Consider the following 21,909-nt stretch of genomic DNA (forward strand, 5'->3'; position numbering starts at 1 on the left):
CCCCTTCGCCGGGGGTGCGTGCGCTCATTGGGTGTGGGTGCTGTCACTTTAGCCTCGCCCCCTAGCGGCCTGGGAGACAGCTCAGCGGCGCCTCAAGGCGCACCTGCGCCGCTGCCGGGGGCGCGCAGCCCGCGGGGGGGGCCGGCGGCAACGCCCTTCCCCGGCCGCCCGTTCCTGCCGAAGGCCCCGTGGGAAAGCCCCTCCTCCCCCCCCTCGGTAAGGGCGCGGGGCCCAGGCCGCTACCCTCGCCCGGCCGTTGCGTCATCCCTCCCCTACCGCCGGCCGCTCCGGCGGGCGCGCGCGCCCTCCCGTCGCCTAGCAACGGGCTTCAAAGCAGCGGCGCGCGGGCCGCCTATCCGGCGGCCGCGGCCTTGCCCACGTGACCCGCCACGGCCTGCGCTGGAGTTGGGGGGAGACGCCGCCATGGCGGGGGGCGTGGGCGGGTGTTCGCCTGGCGGCCCCCTCGGGACCACTCGGGGGGGGGCGCGGGGAAAGAGCAGCGCCCAGGGAGGCCGCGGCGCGGTGCCATGCGGCCGGTGCGGCTGTCGGAGCCGCAGTAAACTGCCGTGCGGCTCCGGGGCTGCTGGAGTGGCGCAGCAAGTAGCCCGGGCTGTAGGCCGCTGCCGCGCCTCGGCGGCTGGGGGAGAGCCCGCTGGCAGCCTGGCCTGGCTCGGCCCGGCCTGGCCCCGCCGCCTGGGACCTCCGCAGATACCGATGCGGTTGACGGCGGCGGGGGGGGAGGGCTGTCAGCGGGGTTTCTTGGTGCTGCGTAAATAAGAGTGAGGTCCAAGGCCGCTGCCCCGGCTGTGTGTTCTTAGTGTACTCTTTGCCTTTCACTTGTCCCCGTGAAACGGGCGACAGAGCAGTCTGGGAGGTGCTGAGAAGATCTGAGCGGGTGGCACCGTCCTGTTAGACGCCTGGCATGTGAAGATAGCAGCAGTGCTCAGGGCTGAACGAACACAAACTTCACCTAGCTTAGTTGCAAGGAAGGTTTCCCACAGCACAAGGATGCATTAAGTAATCCTGCGTTTTAATAGCTAAGCCTGATCTGAGCAGTCAAGTCTTTCAAAGTCAGAACGAGCGTCTAGCAAGACATTTTCATATGTTACTGTTTCCAGAGCATACAGGTTTTAGAGGAGGCCTGGAGAGGTATTTTGTCTCCGCTATGCTTGCTGTCTCTCCATCCTTCTGTTCCTTCCCACTGCTCTCTTCCCTTACTGCGTTTGTGACTGTAGTTTTTAATCAGATATGACAATGTAGACGGTTACTTCTGCCTGCGTTGGATGTATACCAGCTCAGTGTGAGCTGTAGCTCAGTGTGAAAAGAGCACGCAAAAGGATCAGATATGCTAACTTCAGAGCAGGACATCCTAGAAAAGTCATCATCTATAACCCTTAGTTAGACAAATACTAAATAATCTTTTTGATAAAAGCATATGTTTAACTGCTAACTAAAGCTGTTTTGCTACTGAAGTCTGCCTTTCCAAGTGTATGTTTTCTTTACTTTATACTACAATTATCCAAGTCTTTGACCAGCTGGGCTCAAGTAAAAGAGAAAAGAGGGCATTTTCAATGTTAACCTTGCATTTTTTTCAAATTTCTTGATGTGGCATCCCTTATTGATGAAGGGATGAATTCTTAAGAATGTTCTGGCATCGTATTTTTTTTTTTCCTTTGAAAGCATTGTACTTTATATTTTAAATAGCAAAGAATTATAATGTATAAAAGAGAAGTAATTTAACAGTAAAAGGACATTGTATAGCAACAAATATTCCAGTGTGCTGTAGGCAAGGTTTCATCTTATTAAAATGTTGATATCCATTGCAGTCCTACTAAAAATAGCAAAAATCTCATTTGCTTACATCCGAGATTAATGTTTCATTGCTTTTATCTTTGTTAGTTATTTACATGCTGAGCTTGCAGATGACTCTCTGGAGGAAGTGGCCTGCTTGTATAGGAAAGTGATTTTACATCTATGGAAAAGCAGGGGTAAGTTACTACCCCTAAGGCCAACTACTAAGGTTTGGCAGTATTTTACACTATATTTGCATAGTGTAAAGTACTGTACAGCACACAATGTAATAGAAAAGCATTTATAGTGACAATAAAAATGGGGCCTTAATTATTTCATGGATGGTTTCAGTAATTTAAAATTGGTGGAAACCAGATAGAAATACCTTGTTAAAGAGTATTACTAAAGGTAATAGATTTATTCATAAAACTTGACAAGCTCAAATAAATCAAATTGACCTTGATCTCCACCTAGAAAATCATGTATTTCCTATTTTTAATGGAAAAATAAGCCTACTAGATATTGCAGTCTTCTAAATTTTAAAGTCTGATTGTTATCAAGATCTGTTCACACTTTAACACAGCTTTATAATAACATATTTTACAATTAATTCCACAAGGAGGGATATGGGCCAGCTCCTTTTATTGGAGGTATTTTAATTTTAAACATAAAGTGCGGAAGAATTGCCTTTATCTCTTGCATTGCTGAAAAGGAGTCAATACATAATAACAGATTTCAGTGCCCTTGAAAAGGGAGGGATACAGAACTGATGATTTGCTGGAGTATAGCAGATCCGAAACACTAGGTGGAGAAGGAATCTCACAGAGTATGTGTTTCTTTGGAAGAAGAGTTTTCTGACATCAGGGAGATCATCTTGAGATTGGAGAGAAATTAATATCTTCAGCAAAATGAGCATATCTGTATTTGTAAATACATACATGAAAATGATCCACATTGTCCGGAAAATGCTTGGAGAAGTAGATTGTTCTACTTCTCTTTCAGTCCCTACAGTTAATTTATCCACCTGTTGTAACTTGTTATAAAGTGAATTATGTACTCTCTGGAGCAGGGACTATTTTTCATTGTAAGTCTTCTTAGCACCTTGATCTTAATCAATGCCTGTAGGCATTTCTGCAAAACAGCTATTAAATAACAATCCAAGTTGATCACATGCACGTCATGCTACTTCAGAAGTCAAATAAATGTGCAGACTGCACAGGTGTTCAAGGTGTTAGGAACAGAGTAATGGTATCTAAATTAGTGGGAGTGTAAGACAGCTGACACATTCAACTTCTGATAATTGAAGGTAAGGGTGAAGCAAGGCTCTGATTATCCTGTAGAAGCCTTGAATGAGGGAGGTGTACAGCAAGAAGTGTATGTACTTTCTTTTCAAGTATGTAGCTAAATAGGGAGAATGTGGTGTTGTTAGATGACAGGTGAAAATAACTGCAAGATAGTACGAGGAAAAAATGGAAAAAGCTCGAGCCATGTGCAGACTTTGTAATGCAAGATAAGGAGGTGCCTAATTTCTGTGTTGGGGTAATTTCACGTACTGATACTTTTCTCACTTCCTAACTTGTCTACAGCTCTGAGTTCTTTCTGGCTCAGCATTCCTTAGCTCATGAAAACAACTGCACCTTCAGCTTCTCTGGGCTAAAAGCCTTCTCCTCTTTCTTTGATACTGATTTACCAGGGTAAATAGTAATACATGATTTTCTACATATGTTTCATACGTGTAGTCTACATATATTTTTCACACAGAAGAGGTACTGTGGGACACAGCTTTGTGTTTCAAGAAAAAGAAGCGGCACCTGCATAACGCGCAGCTTCTTCACTGTGGTAAAATAGGAATTTTTTTTTCAATTCCTAAGTGATCCAGGGATAATTGTGGTTCCAGGCAGGCTTGGGGGCCAGGCCTCCAATGCTGCAGCTAGTAACTGCCTCTATGAAACTTACATAGTCCGTATTAGGGATACGGACCATGAAACTGGTTGAAATGTTGCCAAGAAAGAATTGGCATAAAGTGGAAAGAGAAGACTCTTGGAAATTTTAATATTATTACTCAGCAGAGACTTAGGTTAGCTTTTAATATACATCACTGCATTCGCTGCAGGAGCTATCTCACAGTGCCCAGAAAACAACAAAAGTGGAAAGGATCATCGAATGTCCACCTGCAAGGCTGCACGTGTACTTCACAAATAAACATCTTTCATACACAAATAGCAATTCATGGAAATTAAAAGCTAGCAGTTCTTGAGAGGTTCACTCTAGCAAGACAGTAAATCAGAGTTTCACTTAGTGCTGGTCATTTTAGAGGTAAATTCCATTCAGGTAGATAGGACTGTTGTTATACAACCACATCAGTGACACAGCAGATGAGAAATCCTTTCCAAAGCAAAGCCAGTGAGCTTGAATTTCTGTGGTCAGCTAAGCACAATATTCCTTTTGTTTTGATTAAATACCATCATTCTGTAGAACAGGCTAATGACATTTATTATCCAGTTCAATAGCTAATCACCTTAGCAGTTATCTTTTAATAATACCATGTGTTGTGAGTAGCATACACATCAAATAAAAAGTGAAATATAAGACAAATGACCCAAATTCCATATACTGCAGCTGCAGAGGGGTACGGCCAGGACTACAGAACAGTAGAGGACAGAAGCAAATATGAACAAATGCAGAAGGAGGGTGAGGAAGAAACCAACTGCATCGTGGAGCAGAGTTAGTTGTAAAACACAAAGGGGTGAAGTCCGAAGGAGAATGAAGTCGTTGCAAGGACGATGCACAGTCAGCTCTGGGTAGCTGGCATGTAGCGATGGTGTCCCAACACCTCTGTCCTCATGAAAGAGAGGTGTTAGCAACCTCGCACCAATTCTTGCTGCTCCATGCAGAAACCAAGCAGATTTCTCAATGTGTGTGAAAAAAAATCAATTGCTTTTCAGTACAATGACATGGCAGACCTAGGCTTCGGTAATATGTATTAATGTATGTGTAATAATAATAATGTTTATTATTATTACAGTCACCAACTGTAGCTTTGTTGTACATTCAAAAATTGAAGTTACTTTTCTTCAACTGTACCCTAGATCTAAGATTAGAGCTAAAAAACTATTTTTTTGAGATGACAGTATATGGTTCTAAAAGAATATCAAGTTCCTACATAAAATACTATAACAGTTTCACCACGGATTTTGAGAACCCCCTTGAAAATAAGCAGTAACAATGAAATCGCTGACAAATTGCAACACATGAAGTTTTGCTCTTAAGACCAGCTCTTAAATTGGCATACAAAATGTTTTACACAAAGAAGCCTTTTATCATCTTTGCTATGTCTGCTGAATTTTTTTATGATAACTTATATGCTGCATGAATTATTTTGCTTTGATTATTAAAGAGTAGTCAGTGGTAGAAAATCTAATTTATTCCCTCACAATAAATAACGAAGCTTAGAGTAGTAGGAGATGGAGTTGCTCTGTGTTACAATTAAAGTTACCTCTCTGATTAGACCAGTTAATTAAACCTATTCTCATTCCATACGTACCTTCAGATGAAGTCTAACATTTACATTTTACTGCTTTCATTTTCATAAATAAACATTATGCCATACACCAGGCTAACAAACAAAAAGCCTTGTTCTTTGATATTGTCACATTGAGTTGCGTCTTGAATGCTGCTTAGACGTGTTAGCTGAAAAAACGTGGTACTAGCTCATAAATTTTCTTAGTCATGCTGAGCAAGTGTTGTCTCAGGTTGACTAAAATTGTAATCTCCACTTTCCAAGTTCTGTGGATTTTGGTTGCTTCATCCTCTGCTAGGATGGCTGTAGTGGCAGTGACTCTGAGTTTGCAGAGCGCGGGGAACAGTCTGAGCGCTTTCTGTGCGTGTGGCTGTGTGAGTCGCACGCCTTCTTCGCGAGGTCCGGTGGAACAGCCCAATCCTGGCTGATGTCCGCAGCAACATCTGCATGTTGAGGACTGGTATCGCAAGGCTCTCTGCCACACTCGTTTCTTTAATAGCAGCATGTAATTAGTAAAGGTTAAGCATAGATCCTGTCTTCTTACGATGCAGATTTTACAGTCGCAAAATCCAAACCCAGACATACAACTAGTTATGAGGCAGTTTTAAAGAGTAGAGAAAAGCATTGTCATTGCAGGCATCCCTGGTTTCCAGTCTCCTGACCCCTACTTCACTAAGCAGCTGGCACTAAAAACACCAGCAAAGATGTTTCTTTAGTAAATGGAAAAAATGCTTCCTACCTTAATCCTTCAGTATGTGGGTAAGACTTCTGCACCGTGAGAAATTCAGAAGCGTTCAGTGTTTGATAATACGTATGAGCTTTACAGCCTTGGCTTGTGTATTTTCTGCAATGGTTTTATACTGAGCAAAGACATTTGTATTTATATTCACCACAGCAACAGGTTCCCCACTTCCCATCCTGCTGCCCTGCGTCTGCGATAACCATTTTTGTTCTATTTTTTACTGATTTCAGTCAAACACGCTTTTTTGCTGAGAATGCTGGGCTACTCAATGCTAGTATTCAAAAATCTTGCCAGTTACAGCACTGGTTCCAAAAGCTTTATTTTTTTTTTCTCCAGTATTTTTTCCCCCAGAAAAGCCGTGGGCACTTTAAAGCTTTTTTGTATGCCAGAGTTATTCCAAATAGTTTTAAATTCTATCAAGCTGAGATTTCAAAATCAGCTACCATCTCCTCACAGTGCTTCCTTTGAAGAGGGTTGCACAATTTTTAAATACATCCCTTTAATACAACAGAAGCAGTTTGCAAGCAGATTAATAGTTCTACAATTTCAAATACAAGAGCGGCATCTTTTTTATTTTGTCCCTGCAAAGCTAGATTCAATATGTGAAGGTATTTTCCCACTCCAGAATAATAAGGGAAATAGCAGTAGTGTATCAGATACTGCTGTTTGCGTCGCGATATGGCTAGCACAGAGTAACAATGAAGACAAGGGAAAAATATAGTTAAATTTTTGCTTTTCTAAAGAACTTTCTAAATATTGTATAAGTATTTGACATTTACAAGGGTGCTGAAATTTGCTGGAATTATAAAAGATCGGATAAACAAACAGACCTTGAACATCAGAACTAAGAAGGCTTACTGTTTGATTAATTTGTATCTCAGTTCATTGACTGTAGTGGAAAAAGTGATGCAAGTTCTGACTGAGACTTCTGATCAAGTGTTTGTGGGATGAAACATATGTTTAAGCCAGTTATTTCATAATCATCCATCCGCTTGCAACAGTTACTTATTCAAAAGCTATGCTTTGTCCTTCAGGTAGTGAATTTGCAGGGACGGGCCTGTGCCCGCAGCTGGCAGGGGCAGGGAGCCGGTCTCGTGCCTGCCTGGTGTGCGCGCAGCTCGCTCTTGCATGTGCTCGGACCCTTTCAGCAGCAGCTGCGTGAAGATGCCCATCCAATATACAAGGTCCACTGTAAAAACGAGCAGGCTGTTGATCTGTAATAACTTTGTGTGAATCACGTTAAGTGCACGTCTTAAAGAGGAAATTCAGTTGCTCATCTCTCCTAGAAAAGGCATAGCAGCAACAGAAAAAGATTTCACAGATATTACAGTGTATGGAGATAAAATTTTATGGGAGCTAAGCCTAAACTCCCAGGAGGGCTGTGAAAAATCTGAAGTCTCTGGTTCAGTGCGTAATGTTGCAGGTGGTACGGTGATAATGTCACAGCTCCTTGAGCTTGGTGTTCAGAGGCGACAGCTAATGTAAGTCCCTACTGAGACAATGAAATAGAGCACAAACAATTTGTTTGACGTTCTCCAAGCACCGTTGTGTGATTTATCAGTGGTCCTACTAACAGTCGCTTGCAAGTGCTCCTTATAACTCCTGGTCACCTACAGAACAAATATATATGGAATATGGCTACTCTCTGGCTTTCTGAAAGCATCTCTTTCATAGATGAGTAAAAAGAATGACCTGCTGGCTCCCTAGATACAGGAAGGGAGGTTATTTTTATTTTTTAAAGAAGGCAACAATTTATTTTGAATTTTAGTCAAATAACTAAACTCAGGCGTAAATGTAATTTCTTTCATGAAGTAATTAATAGATTAGCAAAGTTCCTGAAGGTAAACAACACAATATATACTTTAACAGATAAATTAGCTTGGTGTTTTGTAAACCATAGAAAACCGATAAAGTTCACTCAGCATCTGTGCAGTCCACTAGTCCCCCCATCCTCCACAGTGCTTGCTGCGCTTCCTGCCAGGAGTCTGTCCCGGTCACTCCATTTTAGCACTATGGTTGTGAGGCATTTGTGAGGAGTCTTCAAAAACTGTGTCACTGGGCAGATCTCTTAGTCAGTTGGCATCTGAAGTGCACAGGGGAAAATACTTAATCTGGCCCAGCAAAATAAAACATAAATTTGCGCTCAGAACGACATATGGCCCAATTCATTGCTTGCATGGAAGAACAGATTTCTGAGTGGGTTTTCATTTGCTGGTTTACTGGGGACTAGGAGTTTTGAGCTAAGAGTTACACTTTCTTCCAAGCCAGCAGCACTCCAAGGTGTAGCACACACAAACCATGATGCAGTAGCAGCTGTGGAAGTCTACAGCTTTTCCAGGTGTGTGGCAGTTGCATCCAGCCCCGGAACACGTTTGGATTTTGACCAATACATTAAATTTTGTTTCAGAACAGAAGGGTGTTAAAGATCAGCTTTACAGGAGGAGCGGAAAGAGCAAATACTCCCTTGCTTTGATTTCTAGCATTAAAAGTAGACTTCAGTCAGTGGAATATGAACCAGAACTGAGCATTCTAGACTGGATTTTTCTCAAGCCTAAACAGAGTTGTTTGGCTGCAGGTGATAAGAACTACAAAGTTTCAGTGCAACCAGCAGAGTTCTTCCCCCTGTGGTCAAGGACAGTTTCACCAGCGAGCCTGAACTGCAGCGTGAAGGTTTCAGTCTCTTACGTGGAGACACAACAGGTACCTGGTACTTGTGGAAGTACTGGGTATTTGTTGCAGTTTCTAAAACTTCAGCGAGAAAAAAGGTAATTATTCTTCTCAGTCACAATACTTAAGAGTTTCGGTGAGAAATCTGAGCCTATTATTGTGTGCTATAGGAACATAGCAAAAGGAAAACCACCCCTTATGCTAGGGAGCTCACAAGCTTGTGTTATGGGTAGGTGAAAAAATGAGGAAGAAACAAAGTAAAGAGGAGGATGAAAGAACAAGGTTTCAGGGAAGACAAACATTGTGTGGGTGGGGAGCAGTAATTTCAGCTCATTGCTCAGCTTTAGTCTAGATTTTTTAAGTCTTATCAGCTCAGCATGCCTTCTTTTTAAGTAAACAGTAAATCTTAAAATTACTTCAATGAATGCAAGATTTGTCCTACTGTTTGCTAAATTTTAAAAGCTAAGGCAATCGAAAGTTGGTTTGAAAGCTGATCATGAGCGTGCTAGGCAGTAAGCTTTTTTTCGCGCTCCTAGGTTTCAGTTCTTGGATGGAAACAACAGTAAACTCACTTTGAAGACCTTATAAAAGCTGTCTCTGCAAAATCATTTTTGCTTTCATCTCACAGAGAATATGATTCAAACCAACCACATTATAAATTCCAGCTTCATAATATCAAAAAAGAGTAGAATTTTTTCAGAGAATCTGGCACCTAACAGCTGTTGCCACTAGAGTTGTAAACTCTACTTATGTAAAAGCCTACCAAATTATTAATTTTTAAACACATACATTTCAAAGCCTTATGTTGACATCGCAACTTTTTATCAGAATATAGGTTTCCCTGTTCTGGCTCTCATGGCCACGCCACACTACTTAGCAGGCTTTAAACAAAGTAAGGAAGGCAGATAAACAAACTTAGGGAGGAACAGATTGTTTAGCTGAGATTTTTATCACACCACTTAACTCCAGTGAATGGAGACAATACTGCAAGAGCCAGCAGTTCTGAGTTCTGCAAGGGTAATCTCTGCAGTTTTCATCACGTCTCCGCACCTCTACCAGCACAGGACGCAGAAGGAAGATTAAGGAAGAGTCCAGGCAGAACCGTAAGAAACAGATACTATAAACATAATCTTATTTTTTTTCAGTTTACTTGTTCTGTTCAAGGCCTTTCTATTGCTGGGGTATAAAAGGAAAATATAACAAATAATACCTCTTTATGTAAGGAAAAAATAAGCATGGACACAGTAAGCAGAAGGGGACTGTTTAGGGCATTCTTCATGCTTTGAAGTCTTTGGATGTCAGATGGCAAGTAACATGATAGATATATGATGCACACAGCTCATGAGTACATGCAACCCCGATCCGAATCTTCAAAGGAAGCATCAGAAAGCTTTAAAGAGGACAAATGGTTGCATCCCTTGCAACTATGTTAATGATGGAAGGCCTCTGAAACCGCAGGTCATTCTGTGAAAGCCTGTTACTGAGCCTTAGAGATCCAACCTGCTGAATCTCACTGCAGAGCCCGGCCCTTTTGTTTAGAGACACTGACGTATGCACGGTCTTTCATCTCAGCACAACTCCAGATAGAGGTTTTTTTTTAGGTGAGCACCCCTGCCCTCCCTTCAGATGAAAAGACCTTCAGGTCTTTGAGTCCTTGCTGAGGATGGACTGAAGGCCCAGCAGTCTGGCACATAAAGCGTATGCATCTTTCTGTGGTTTTCAGTCCTGTGATAATTCAGAGTTGAGATAAAACAACAGCCATTAGCAGTCACCACGGAGTCCCTGACTCCAAGCTTTCACTGTTCCAGCACTAGGAAGTTCTTCCTTTCATGTGAAACCAATAACAGCAGCCAGCAGACGTGTCAAGAGTGGAACTACCATTAACATGCAAAACCAAAGCCTCAAAACGAACCAGATATTTGGCAGTTATCTTCATCCTTCCATCTGCAGTCAGCAGGCACTTTCTGGTCCTCTCAGTTCAGATACTTTACTGCGGACAGGACCCCTCACACGCAGCCTCTGGACTGAAGCCGTGCCAGCGGATGTCTGTTACCCAGTGTAACTCGGTAACGAAAGAAGAAAGAGCCAATGGATTTCCAATGGCTGCCGTCCTTGAGCCACCCAGAAAATACCACTTGCCAGAAGCACAATGAGCTGTACTGCAGAGAGGCCTCGTGTCTTTAACAACAGCAGCAGGAAGATGTGAGGACCTGGGAGACCAGACAAGTTGACATAGCTTTTAAAAGCAAATGTTCTCACTCTCCAGGCCAAAGTAAAGAGGCACCTGAGGATTTTACTATTCCTTTGTAAACGCAGCCGAGCCTTGTCTTCCCCTCACTCTAACTATCCCCAGAGCAGCTGCTCCTGATCTGGAGAGCAACTCGTACAGACCTGATACAGATGCACCGATAGCTGCAGCTTACGGGGCGCTCTGACAAAGCAACCCTGAACTGTGCTGCTGGGCGGAGTTATTTTTGCTCGCACTGTGTTATATCACAAAAGCTTTACTTCTCAGCTGAGGTGGCTCCAGCCCTTTCTCTGCTGCCCCAACACCGCTGTTGGTGGAGCTGCACCCATGCTTCAGCAAGCCTCCGAGACATCGCGCTTGACTCATCATCTGATCTTGCTCTGAACAAGTCTGTGCAGCTTGGCATCAGTAACCCCAGCAGCTGCCTGGATTATGAGTGGTACCTACAAGACGACAGTGTTGAGAAGTGACTTCACTAGGTCAAGCGTTGTACAAACACACAGTAAAAGACAGCACAGCTTAAATAAACAGGGGAAGGATGGAAGAAGTCCTCATTTAATAGGTGGAGAATACAAGCTCTGAAATTCAATGATTTACTTCAGGTTACACGAGGCTGCACGGACCAGAGGAAACACAGGTTACCAGAATCCTTGTTTGCTGCTTTAAATACAGGACAAGTTTCTGCCACCTTTCCTCACGCAAAAACAATCACTTCAGTCTTTGGGAATTCACACGTCGGATATTTAGTTAGCGGGTACTGGAGCGCATCTGCAAGTGCTGGGATGGGGCAGAGTCTGGCAGCAGGTCCACAAGATACCTGTGGGTGGCTGGGACTATCCAGCAAGAAAGTAGGGGATGGTTGGAGTGGGCTTCTCACCTGTCATCCTTGCTAATAAGACATCACTGCCGCTCCTTTCTCTTCTCCCTGCCACAACAACTAACTTCTTGCCCAAGCCCAGTAGGAGAGCAGCTAGTTAGTGGTGGGCACCAACAAAGATACCTACAGCCCCGCTCCGCTCGTTAAATGGGGACATGGCCACGCTGCCGTGCCTGTCACGGGACACCTGTGGCCTTTCTGAGCCACTTCCGTAAAAATATAAGCCCAGAGGGAAATTTGTGTTAGGTTCCTCTATTTTAATCAAGACTGTTGCTGTAGGTGGTTCAGCAGTAGGAAGGGCACCAGACAACAAAAAGCACAGTTAACTGTCAGGTAAATGATGTTAAAATCACCTGATTGCATTCAGCCTTGATGTTAATATGGCCAACTGCTGTGAAATCACCCTGAGTCACCCCTGTGAAATCTGTTAAAGAGCAACAGGGAGAGCAGTGTTCTTGTAGCACTGGTCAGGAGACTTTGTTAGAATAATCAAAGCATTATTGCTTATTGCTGCTAGAGCAAACGTGCCTATCTATCTGTGGGCCTCGCAGTGGGATGCTGCGCAAATTGTCCCAGCCTCCCTGCTTGGTTTCCTGATGCATTCCCAAAGAAACATTGCACACAACTTCACTGGCCCTACTTGCCCCCGCCCAGGTAATTCTCTGAGCAAATGATCTGTAGTCGACCAAACAATCAAAATTAATGTTTTGACTTGATGCTTCCATTGGATTTGTGGGGAGGCCCACGTTTCACTGCTGACTGGTTAAATGTGGTGGTGAAAGGTACAACCTTGTGGATCTCAGTAACATCGTAGCATCCTTTTGAGGAGGGAGCACTTGCAGGCTGGAAGCGTGGATGCATTTAGGAAGAAGCTTGGTACAGGCCAATGTCCCTTCTAACTGCTCCGCTGGAATAGCTCGATTTGCTGTTACTTAGAAGAAAAATAACAATCAGCTTACATCTGCTGTTCTGTAGGGACAGATTTTTTTTTTTTTTCCCCTGTAATGCAAATACACAGCCATGTCAACAGGGAACTGACATGCAAGCGGAGAAGGGCCAGAACAGTCACTGACTAATTTTATGGCATGGTGGGCCTCCCACATCCCATTGGTCTGCCCTTCTCCCTCTTGCACCTTGGAAGCTTCAGATGAAGTGAGTGTAGTTTATTGATTTTTAGCATAAGGTAATGTGTTGCTAGTCAGAGGAGGTCAAAATAACTTCAGGCCAGTCTAGAAAGGATGTCATGAGACATTAAGAACGTGTAGTGGATTAAAGATCTGATTGTGTTTTCAATTAAATGAGAAGTTCCTTTGATTTTAGAAGCAAAAGTCCTAGCCATAAGAAGGGAAAAGTGTATTATTTCTTTATCTAAAGACAAAATTATTGTCCTTAGCAAGGAAAAAGCAAGGATTTGGAAACTCAGCACATTAAAGTATTATCTAACTCTGGTTTCATTAGATAACTTTTATTTTTTTTTGTCTTGCATACCATATTTGGCTCAGTTGAGCCATAGAGGCATAACTTCAGTAGGATGCTTAGGAGGCAACTGTATTCTAAAGCAAAGTTTGAAGGTTTTTTTCAAAGCTTTCCTATAGAGAAGTGGACTCTGAAGAGCAACTTCAGCCCATGGAAAATAATAGGCTTGTTTTGGTTTGGGGTTTTTTTAGCCTTTTTAGATCCAGTAAAAATGAAGACTACAAGAATATTGCAAAGTTTATAACAGTGTTCCTGTGGCCAACAGAGGTGCCTGAGAGCACCTCCTGCAATAGTCCAGCGAGCAAAATATTTTCTGTGTGGTTCCTTAATTCCTTAGTTCTCCTGTGACAGTTAGTACCACAATCTTGCTGTCTGCCATCTTCATTATTTTCTTGTTGTAGCAGGTGAAGCCTATGTGAGTCTGAACTGGCAAGGGATCAAACTGTTCGACTGAATTTAGCTACCTGTAACAATCATTGGCAGCAGATCTGATGTTCTACAGCACTACGTGCCATGGTCGAAATGGATATTTAGAGCGGTGATCCCAGAGGCTGGCTCATCTCCTGTGTACAGTCTGCAGTTATATTCTAAGATTATGCTATTTTATGTAAACTACCAATAGTGTGTATAGTAATGTCCTGTTGGCTCTAAGGATTCCTAACATTATCTTTCTGTTGCAATGAAGTTCAATAAAACAAAGACGGAAAATGACGCTGCATTTACAACCAATAGAATATACGAGTACTTGCTGTTTCGTAGCAAAATGAAACTGCTCACTCAGGGTCTAATTTCGCCATAACAAACAGACTGAGAATACTGTTTGATAATTATGCAAGATATAGCTCATTCTTGACTGAACCTGACTGTACTGCATACTTCTGTACAATTCTGGTTTTTTTCTGAAAATAAGGCAGATGGGTTTGCTATGTATATTCACAAAGTTATGTGCTTAAATATTTTCTTGAAAACAGCTTAATCTTTAATATTTCCAAGCACTTACAGTTGATCCTGTCTGTCCTCCCTCCCTCTCTTCTTCAGAGAGAAAGAAATAGATCTTTGTGTGTACTGCACATATGCATATGAAAAATAAACTTCCTCGCTTGCGGGTAAACCCAAGAACAATGTTGCCAGCAGCTGTTGTGCTTAAAGCCCAGTTGAGAACACTGTTCAGTTATGAGTTCTCAATGGTCTTAACATCAGTAATCGACGTGCCAGGACAATGTATTGTAAACCCAACTACCCGGGCCAGGAGACCACAAAAGCTCCTCTGTCTTGTGCGAGGGAACTGAACAGAGGCTTTCACAGTGCTGCAGAATACGCTGGCAGATTGCGCCGGGTTCAGAGCCCTCAGTGTTCTGAAGATGTTCACGTACAAGGAGGGCAAATCTTGTCTCATCCTTGGTTAAGAAGCTACTATAACTGTTATTTTTAAAAAATGAGAAGAATTGTATCTATGTGATGAAGACAACCATCAGATAATTACAGGCTATTCAGTGGCTGCGTGAAGTGCAGTAGCTGAGGAACTGAAAAGGTCTTTGTGCTCCTTCCAGCACGAGAAGGACATCTCCTTATCTACTCTCACAAATAAAAAGTAGGACTTATCCTTTAAAAATAAGCATACACATATTTCCTCCTATTTTATAAAATAGTCATTTCTGTAGTCAGTAATTTTTGCAAGGAGAAAAGCCAAAGATTTTGATAACAAGGGTAGTTTTTCTTAAAGATGAAATCATAAGCTAATAAGCACCCAGTTCTTGGATTTTCACTTAGGTCTGTAACTTTGAAGTTGTTGGAAAGAGTTAGCTCTCCATTGGGTAAAATGGCACCCAAGTAAAAAAAAAACAACCAGAAACCCAAAAACTTCTCATTGCATCATCCATCTAAAAATGGAGATACCTACTGGTGTTTCAGGAAGTTTTGCTAGTCATCAGTGGAAGCGCTGAGCAACAATCTGTCAGAAAGATGAAGATCAGCTCGGCATGTGGAATACTGTTTATTGTAATTTTATTTTAAATGAAGTTACAGCCAGATACAGCCCAGTTATATTAGCAGAGATTTAAACAAGTGTTTAAAGCTAATAGGCTCCCATAATTCATCTCTTAGGTTCACAGCTCTTTTGTCACTGATGCTGATTGTGAGCTCAGACTAAATTCACTCTTTTGCATTAGCCAGATTCAAAATCACAATCATGTTAAAAAAATATAAAAATATCTAAAGTTTCACTTTCCAACCTAACTTATAAGAATAATAAAATAGTTGAAATGCCTTCATTAAAAAGCCACATTGACAAGATTTACAGTTGTACAAACTGTCTAAACCAAGCATTGTAGGCTACGCATTCAAAGCAGTGCTGAAGGTTTAAAGCAGATTTTCCCACTGCCCTTACATAGACTTTTCTGGCTAAACTACAAATAAAAAACAGTTTGAAAACATACTCTTAAATTCACCAGAATTAAAAAAAAAAATCCAAAATAACCATCTCTGAGAGAAAAGAGAAGGCAATATTCTATGGTGCATACTCCCACTCCAAATTCCAGGATGTAGAAATGCTGCTGAAACAAGGGGTTTCCTTGCACTTCGTGTACTTGATATTTGACCTGCATAGAAAATGAGTAGAAATGTACCCTGCACCTGACAAGGTCAGCAGTCTGCACGCTGGAAAAAAACTGAGTACTGCTGAGTAAGGCAACGGAGACAAAGCTTGGCTTAAGTGCAATCTGGTTAAGGCAGAGTAAGTATTTTTGAAGCTGTTACTTCTTCTGCTTCCACTTAGAAACATTAGTGCACTAGAATTTGTTTAAGAGCTCTGGTTAAAAAGACCTGCAGCTGGAGGCTGGTTCAGAGAGAGAAATCAAAAGAAATTCATTACAGTGAGCTAGACAGCCCCTAAAAAACCTAAGCTCCAAATATACGTACTAACATGTTAAGCACAGCTTTCTCAAAATACTCATCCCTTATTTGCCCCCTCGCAAGACACAGCTCCCATTCTGGATCAGGGATCATCTGAAATTTTATGTGAGTGAGTGTGGCAGTATTTTGGCCTGGTAAGTAAATCATGTCCAGGTGTAATCCTTGCAACAGACATAGAATTAGTCCGTTATTAGGCCAAATTCTGCACAGTATTATGCTGACCTTAATCTGAAGGAATTTCTTTGGCATTAGTTTGGATTTTTACGTGAAGGCAGGATTTGGCCCATTTTAGCACATTAAAATAAACTGATCCACAGCTTCTGTTTGAAGAAACAATAGGTTAAACGAAGTGCTGGTAGCACGTTCCATATTTACTACATGAAAAGCCCTACTCACCCCCTTTGACCAGTTTACAATTATCCTTCATGCCTTCCAGTGCTAAGAATTTCTATATTATTCACAGAAATGTATGAAAGCTCGGGAAAGTGCAACAATAGATGCCTCACATTGTCGCATAAGCTTATGCTTAAAAATACTAGAAAATACTAGAAAATAGCTGGGCTCTGATCATTCTTTGGCTTGAAGCTGAAGCCTCCTTGGCTAGATCAGTTCTTCCATTTGTTGGAGTCCCAAGCCAGGAACCAGCCTGTGAATGTCGGGGGTTCGTGCCCCTGCTTCACGATGACAATGGGGGTCCCCTTATCTCTGCCAGAAGGATCCGTTTCAATATAGCGCCTGGCTGGAACCAGAGAGGAAATAAAACATGTAATACACTACTTCATTCCTTTGGTATAAAAAAATACATTATAAGCCCTAGTGAAAGAACCAGGGCTATTATAATACAGTATTCAATTAAATTATTTCAAAGGCAATGAAATGATTAGGTAATTGCTGATTTCTCCCAGCTGCCAGTGAAGGAATTTTCCAGGAGGTTAAAAGAGAGGGATTGTTCCTCTGATCAGTTTGTTGCCGTACAGCTGGGTTTTGGCTCTTGAGCAGGAGAAAGAATTTGCTGGTGCTCTGCAAATGCACAAGCGTCATTCCCATTTTTCCTATGTAAAAGCCAGTATTGTTTCCCTTGACATCACAATGTGACATCAATACACATCGGAAAGGGAGCTGGGTAACCCTCGCCGCTCCAGGGAAATACCTGCAAGCGGTTTTAGCACGAACTCTGTCAGAACGGCTCAGCTATGTGAAATCACGCCAGAGATGACACGTGATTTCTCAAGGAGGTACATTCCACGTGAGTTGTCTTGATTTGTTCTGCAGTTGGCATTTTCCCCTCGAAATGTAACTCAGTGAAGGGTGGCAGTGTAAGGACTTGAGGATTTGTTGGCATTCCTTTGTCTATGTACATTAGTGTAGGGTGCAGCTCAGTAGGTACCTCCCTTTAAATTCTTTCTCTTTTCAGTGCACTTGCTTTTCATGGAGCTCTCCTATATATTCTTTAAAAAGCTCTGCAGCCCAGTAATGCTATCTTGATTAATTTTACCCTTCATAAACTTACAGATAAGAAAGATACAATGAGTTTTAAAGCACGTTTAAAGGAGAAAATAATCTTCTCCAGGATTAAATCCTAATAAGCTCAATAACCCTTTTAAACACTGTAAACGTAACTAGATTTCTTCTACATCATCTTTTTTCACTTCTTTAAGTAATATTGATGCTACTGCACTCAAAATTCTACCAAACTGATTTGATTTACCAGATTTAACAGATTCCTGTCGCTCAGTTTCATTAGCATCCTTCCCAATCCAGACAAAAACCTGCAAACAGAGGAGAGAAAGATTTAGCCCCCGTGTTGTTATGAGGATGTTCTGTACAGCAGGTAAAGTATAACATAGTGGATTCCACTAGGAGAAAGAATACATACTATGAAAAGACCGCAGAGATGCACAGCTCTCCCAAACCACAATCAATGATTTTTTTTTTTTTCCCCTTGCAAGAGGCTGTTGTTCTGTCCTCTGAAATCTCACCGCTCTCTTATCACTGGAAGGCCGGACCTTTATGCCCTCTGAGAAGAGGAACTCTAATTACCTTTTCCATGGGTATCTTTTACAGTTTGCCAAGGAAATTGCTCTTCAGCTGCAGGTAAAAAAACTGAACACGAGCTGTCTCTGGTCTGAGCTCTGCATGCGCATCAACGCTTGTGCCCTGTGATCAGTGCTGCCCAGGGTAACTGCTGGGTAAATCCACAGAATAACTCAACATCAGAGCCTCCATCTGCAATCCCCACGTAGTTTTTTTCTGTCATGTCCCAGACTTCTTTCCTTCTTCCCTGAGTCAGTATGTCCCAACTACTTTCCATCCAGCTCTTCCACCTACCTTCCCCCATCACTTCCTTCCACATGGACCTTGGATGTTCCTTCTCATTTCCAAAAACATCAGCCTTTTTTTCCTGAAGAGTTAGGCTGAAGAAGACAAATAAAGCATGGGATCTGTTGCCTCCTCCCCCTTTCCCTCCAGGGGGAGAGGAAGGGTAGAAAGAATATACCATGAGAAACAGATGTGCTCTCCACACCTGCAGTAAGTTTGCCTGTCATCCAAAATGCTCTCGACATTTTCAGTTTTCAGTGAACCTGGGAAAATGACGGAGATTGTTTCTGTCATCCTCTGCCCAGTTCTTCTGAAGAAATCTGTGTACGGGTCTAGCATTTGCCCCCTTCTCTGGTAAGACTTGTAGGAGCTGCTGCTACACGGATTTTGTGGCTTCTGAATACCTTTCATGCAATATCTTTTCGTATCTTTTTTAAAATTAATAGATTTTAGTGATAAAGTCAAGAACATTATTGCAAGCCTTTGAGAACACCACTGGGGCTTATACTCTTGCAGCCTCCACTGGTTTTATTGGGAAGTGCCTGCTGTGGCCTCTGCACATCACATAGTTCAAAAAACATATCTCCCTCTGGTATAATTTAAAGAAAACCAAACCTCTTCCATTCTCACAAGCATGATTTTTCCTCCCATCTTATGATCTAAGTGGTTAAGAATAAATTATCCTTGTTACCACAAAATGCAGTGGTCAAGTACACAGCTTACCTGCTCCCAAGCATCCAGCAACATGACATCATCTTCAGCCAAATCATCCTGAGTGAATTCTCCTGGGACCTCCTCAATCTAAAAAGGATATTATATTTTGGATTTTTTTTTGTTTTTTAATGATTTATCAAGATATTCTGATTTTGCACAGACCAAAGATATTTTTAAAAGGATAAGTCCTGAAGCTGGTGTGCCATTCTTTTTGCTCCTGAAGGGTCAAGACCTGAACTGATTCAATGAATGTGTCAAGGGTGTTTCACTGAAAGGAAAGAGATCACATCATTGCATGTCCTATAAAATCATCTCTCAGTTTGTCAGAATTGACAGGATATCCTCAGGAGAGGCAGAGGTTTACATTGTAATTGTGACTACTTTTAAGTTGGAACTGAGGTCTGCCAGAAGAAGAGGACAGGGAAATGTCCACAGAGCACCTTGTACCAAGCAGATTGAGTCAACCAGCTGATCCCAGCTGATCCATTCACGCATCTTACATTCATTAGTAAGGAAAAGAAATTGCTTTGGTTTGCAGTGGGTGAGCTCAGATGAAATACACACCCAAGCAAGCTTTCAGGTCACTTGACAATGGGACATTACAGTTGACAAAGCCATCGAGGATTAGTCCGCAAAGGAATGGCAGACTGCTTGCTTCTTCCAAGGACGTGCAGGCAGATAGGAAAGAGTTTTTTGTTATTCTGTATGAGAAGGGGAGATAATAATAGTGGTCAACCCTCTACTTCTAAAAGACTGTCAAGGGTTTGGCTATGCTTCGTTGTGTAGAAGCGCTGAAGGGTTGGTAAGCAGATGGTGCAAAAGACATTACTTTTCCCTGCTCTGTGTTATGGTGGCCACAAGGTCAGAGTGATCTGACCTACGTCTTCTGATGAGCTCTAACAGTGGTGATTCTGTTACTAGAGAAATGCTATAGGAAAGAGGGGATTTCACAGAATTTGGAGAGAATGAAAAACAAAAACCAAACAAGTGCATAGCTCCCAACAGACTATTGTAGAGAGGCTGGCTCCTATTACTGTATTTTCCAGGAGTGTTTTAAAAGCTTGCTAGAAGAATACACTTTAGTACTCTGGTAAGATTTTAAAGTCCTTATTAAAGGATTCTATTTGTTTTATTCCTCTCCAGATAAATGGACTGTGCCTTAAGGAGACTGCAGAGATGGTAGCCAGCCATGTCCCCTACCCAAAAATCAGTGCATCCTTGCCAAACAGTGACACAGTGTTGCCCCCCCAGAATATGGTAAGTAATTAAGCCTGAATCACAGGCTTAACACCCAGTGCACAGCTCCGGGTATTTCTGCTAAGGAAATAGTTCTTCCTGCCCCCTTGAGCACAGGCCAATACCTTAGAGGCACAATTACATGTCTGAAATCTCTATGGAAATTTTCAGACTGCCAGGCATTTTTGGCGAGGGACATTTCTTTTCCTCACCACCACTATCAAACATGTAAGGGGCAAGGCACTGACCTTCAGTTTCTCAGCGAAATTATAGCAGTCCGTCAGTGCTCTGCAAGAACACAATTGCTTCTGACAGGGCAAACGCCTTATCTTTTTGCATCTGCAAGCCTCTAGTCCCAGGCTGGAGCAGGCTCTGCATGCAAACGTCTGCAGTATTAATTCTTCTGTCCGTCCTTTGCATCTGGATTGATTTAAATCACCGAACCTCAACTCTCTAGTTCTTGCCAAGCTTGACTAATTAAGCCAGATCCCTAAATTCATTTAATGTCTGATGATTCCCAAGGCAAAATATACCAGAAAATATGTAATTAAACAGGAGGAAAGTATCCCTTATATACTCACAATAAATCTGCCAGTCTTATTAGAACAACCGTACAGGCGAGGGGGGTGATCTTCAGCCTTTGTCAAGAGTTGTGATGAAGTCTGGTATTTTTTTTTACCTCCAAGTGCTTTCCAGAATTCCTCTGAAACACACAATATATAATTTATTCAGCAGTGCGTTTAACGTTTGATGGTTTAGCTTGTTAAATACTGTTTCAAGAATCCCCAAACAACATCTTCTTGTCTGTCTCAAAGATGGGTGCATTTTCTTGCAGTTCTTCCTGTGGTTTGTCAAAATAACAACAAAGATATCACTTGCAGACCTAGAAAGAGCAATGTGCTATGTCTTTTCTCTCTCCTAGGCACTTGGGGTGAAGAAAGGACCACATTCCTCTTCAGCTCCTGCTACTGTCCTACAGACTGCTGGGGCATCGCCCTGCTTGTGCCTCAGCCAGTTCTGGATAGATCTCCGTGGTAAAATGTAGGGCTGGATTTTCAAAGAGAGAGAATGAGCATATGGTTCTGCCTACAAAATACATGATCACAAAACCCATGTAGGCTGTATTTCCATGCAATGCTGGGTAGTCTCAGCTGCCCATTAGCAACCATGTGGCCTCATACTAACCTGGTTCCCGGCCTTCATTAATCTTGGCAGTCTGGCATTTAAGAACACTGGCAATGTATTGGGCTCCTTGTTCCTCTTCTTTGCTTGCTCCTTCTCCTACCCAGGTGTAGCCAGAGTTGTTTGGCAGTTTCAGAACAAAGACATCGTTAGAGTTTAGTGACATTGCGTCAACGTCAACCTAGATCAAGAAAGAAATTGGTTTATTCTTCATATTTTCAAATAAT

The 21,909-nt window shown here is 42.2% G+C and overlaps 1 protein-coding gene and 1 long non-coding RNA gene across 2 annotated transcripts in view; one reads left to right on the forward strand and one right to left on the reverse strand.

The window, feature by feature from the left end:
• The first annotated feature begins 79 nt into the window (after positions 1-79).
• LOC142361179 (uncharacterized) lies at positions 80-21,699 on the forward strand. Its single transcript, XR_012763768.1, has 3 exons — positions 80-216; positions 20,408-20,521; positions 21,423-21,699. It is a non-coding gene; the product is annotated as an uncharacterized LOC142361179 (long non-coding RNA).
• Positions 15,309-21,909, reverse strand: part of SCIN (scinderin) — a 52,513-nt gene continuing 45,912 nt past the window's right edge. Inside the window, exons 12-16 of the mRNA XM_075419251.1 lie at positions 21,686-21,863; positions 21,082-21,203; positions 19,274-19,351; positions 17,940-18,000; positions 15,309-16,970 (exon numbers count right to left, since the gene is read on the reverse strand). Coding sequence (XP_075275366.1) covers positions 16,837-16,970; positions 17,940-18,000; positions 19,274-19,351; positions 21,082-21,203; positions 21,686-21,863 — 573 coding nt within the window. The 3' untranslated portion in view covers positions 15,309-16,836. The remainder of the gene's footprint in view (positions 16,971-17,939; positions 18,001-19,273; positions 19,352-21,081; positions 21,204-21,685; positions 21,864-21,909) is intronic.

Source organism: Opisthocomus hoazin, chromosome 4 (genome assembly GCF_030867145.1).
Source record: "Opisthocomus hoazin isolate bOpiHoa1 chromosome 4, bOpiHoa1.hap1, whole genome shotgun sequence".
Taxonomy (NCBI): Eukaryota; Metazoa; Chordata; class Aves; order Opisthocomiformes; family Opisthocomidae; genus Opisthocomus; species Opisthocomus hoazin.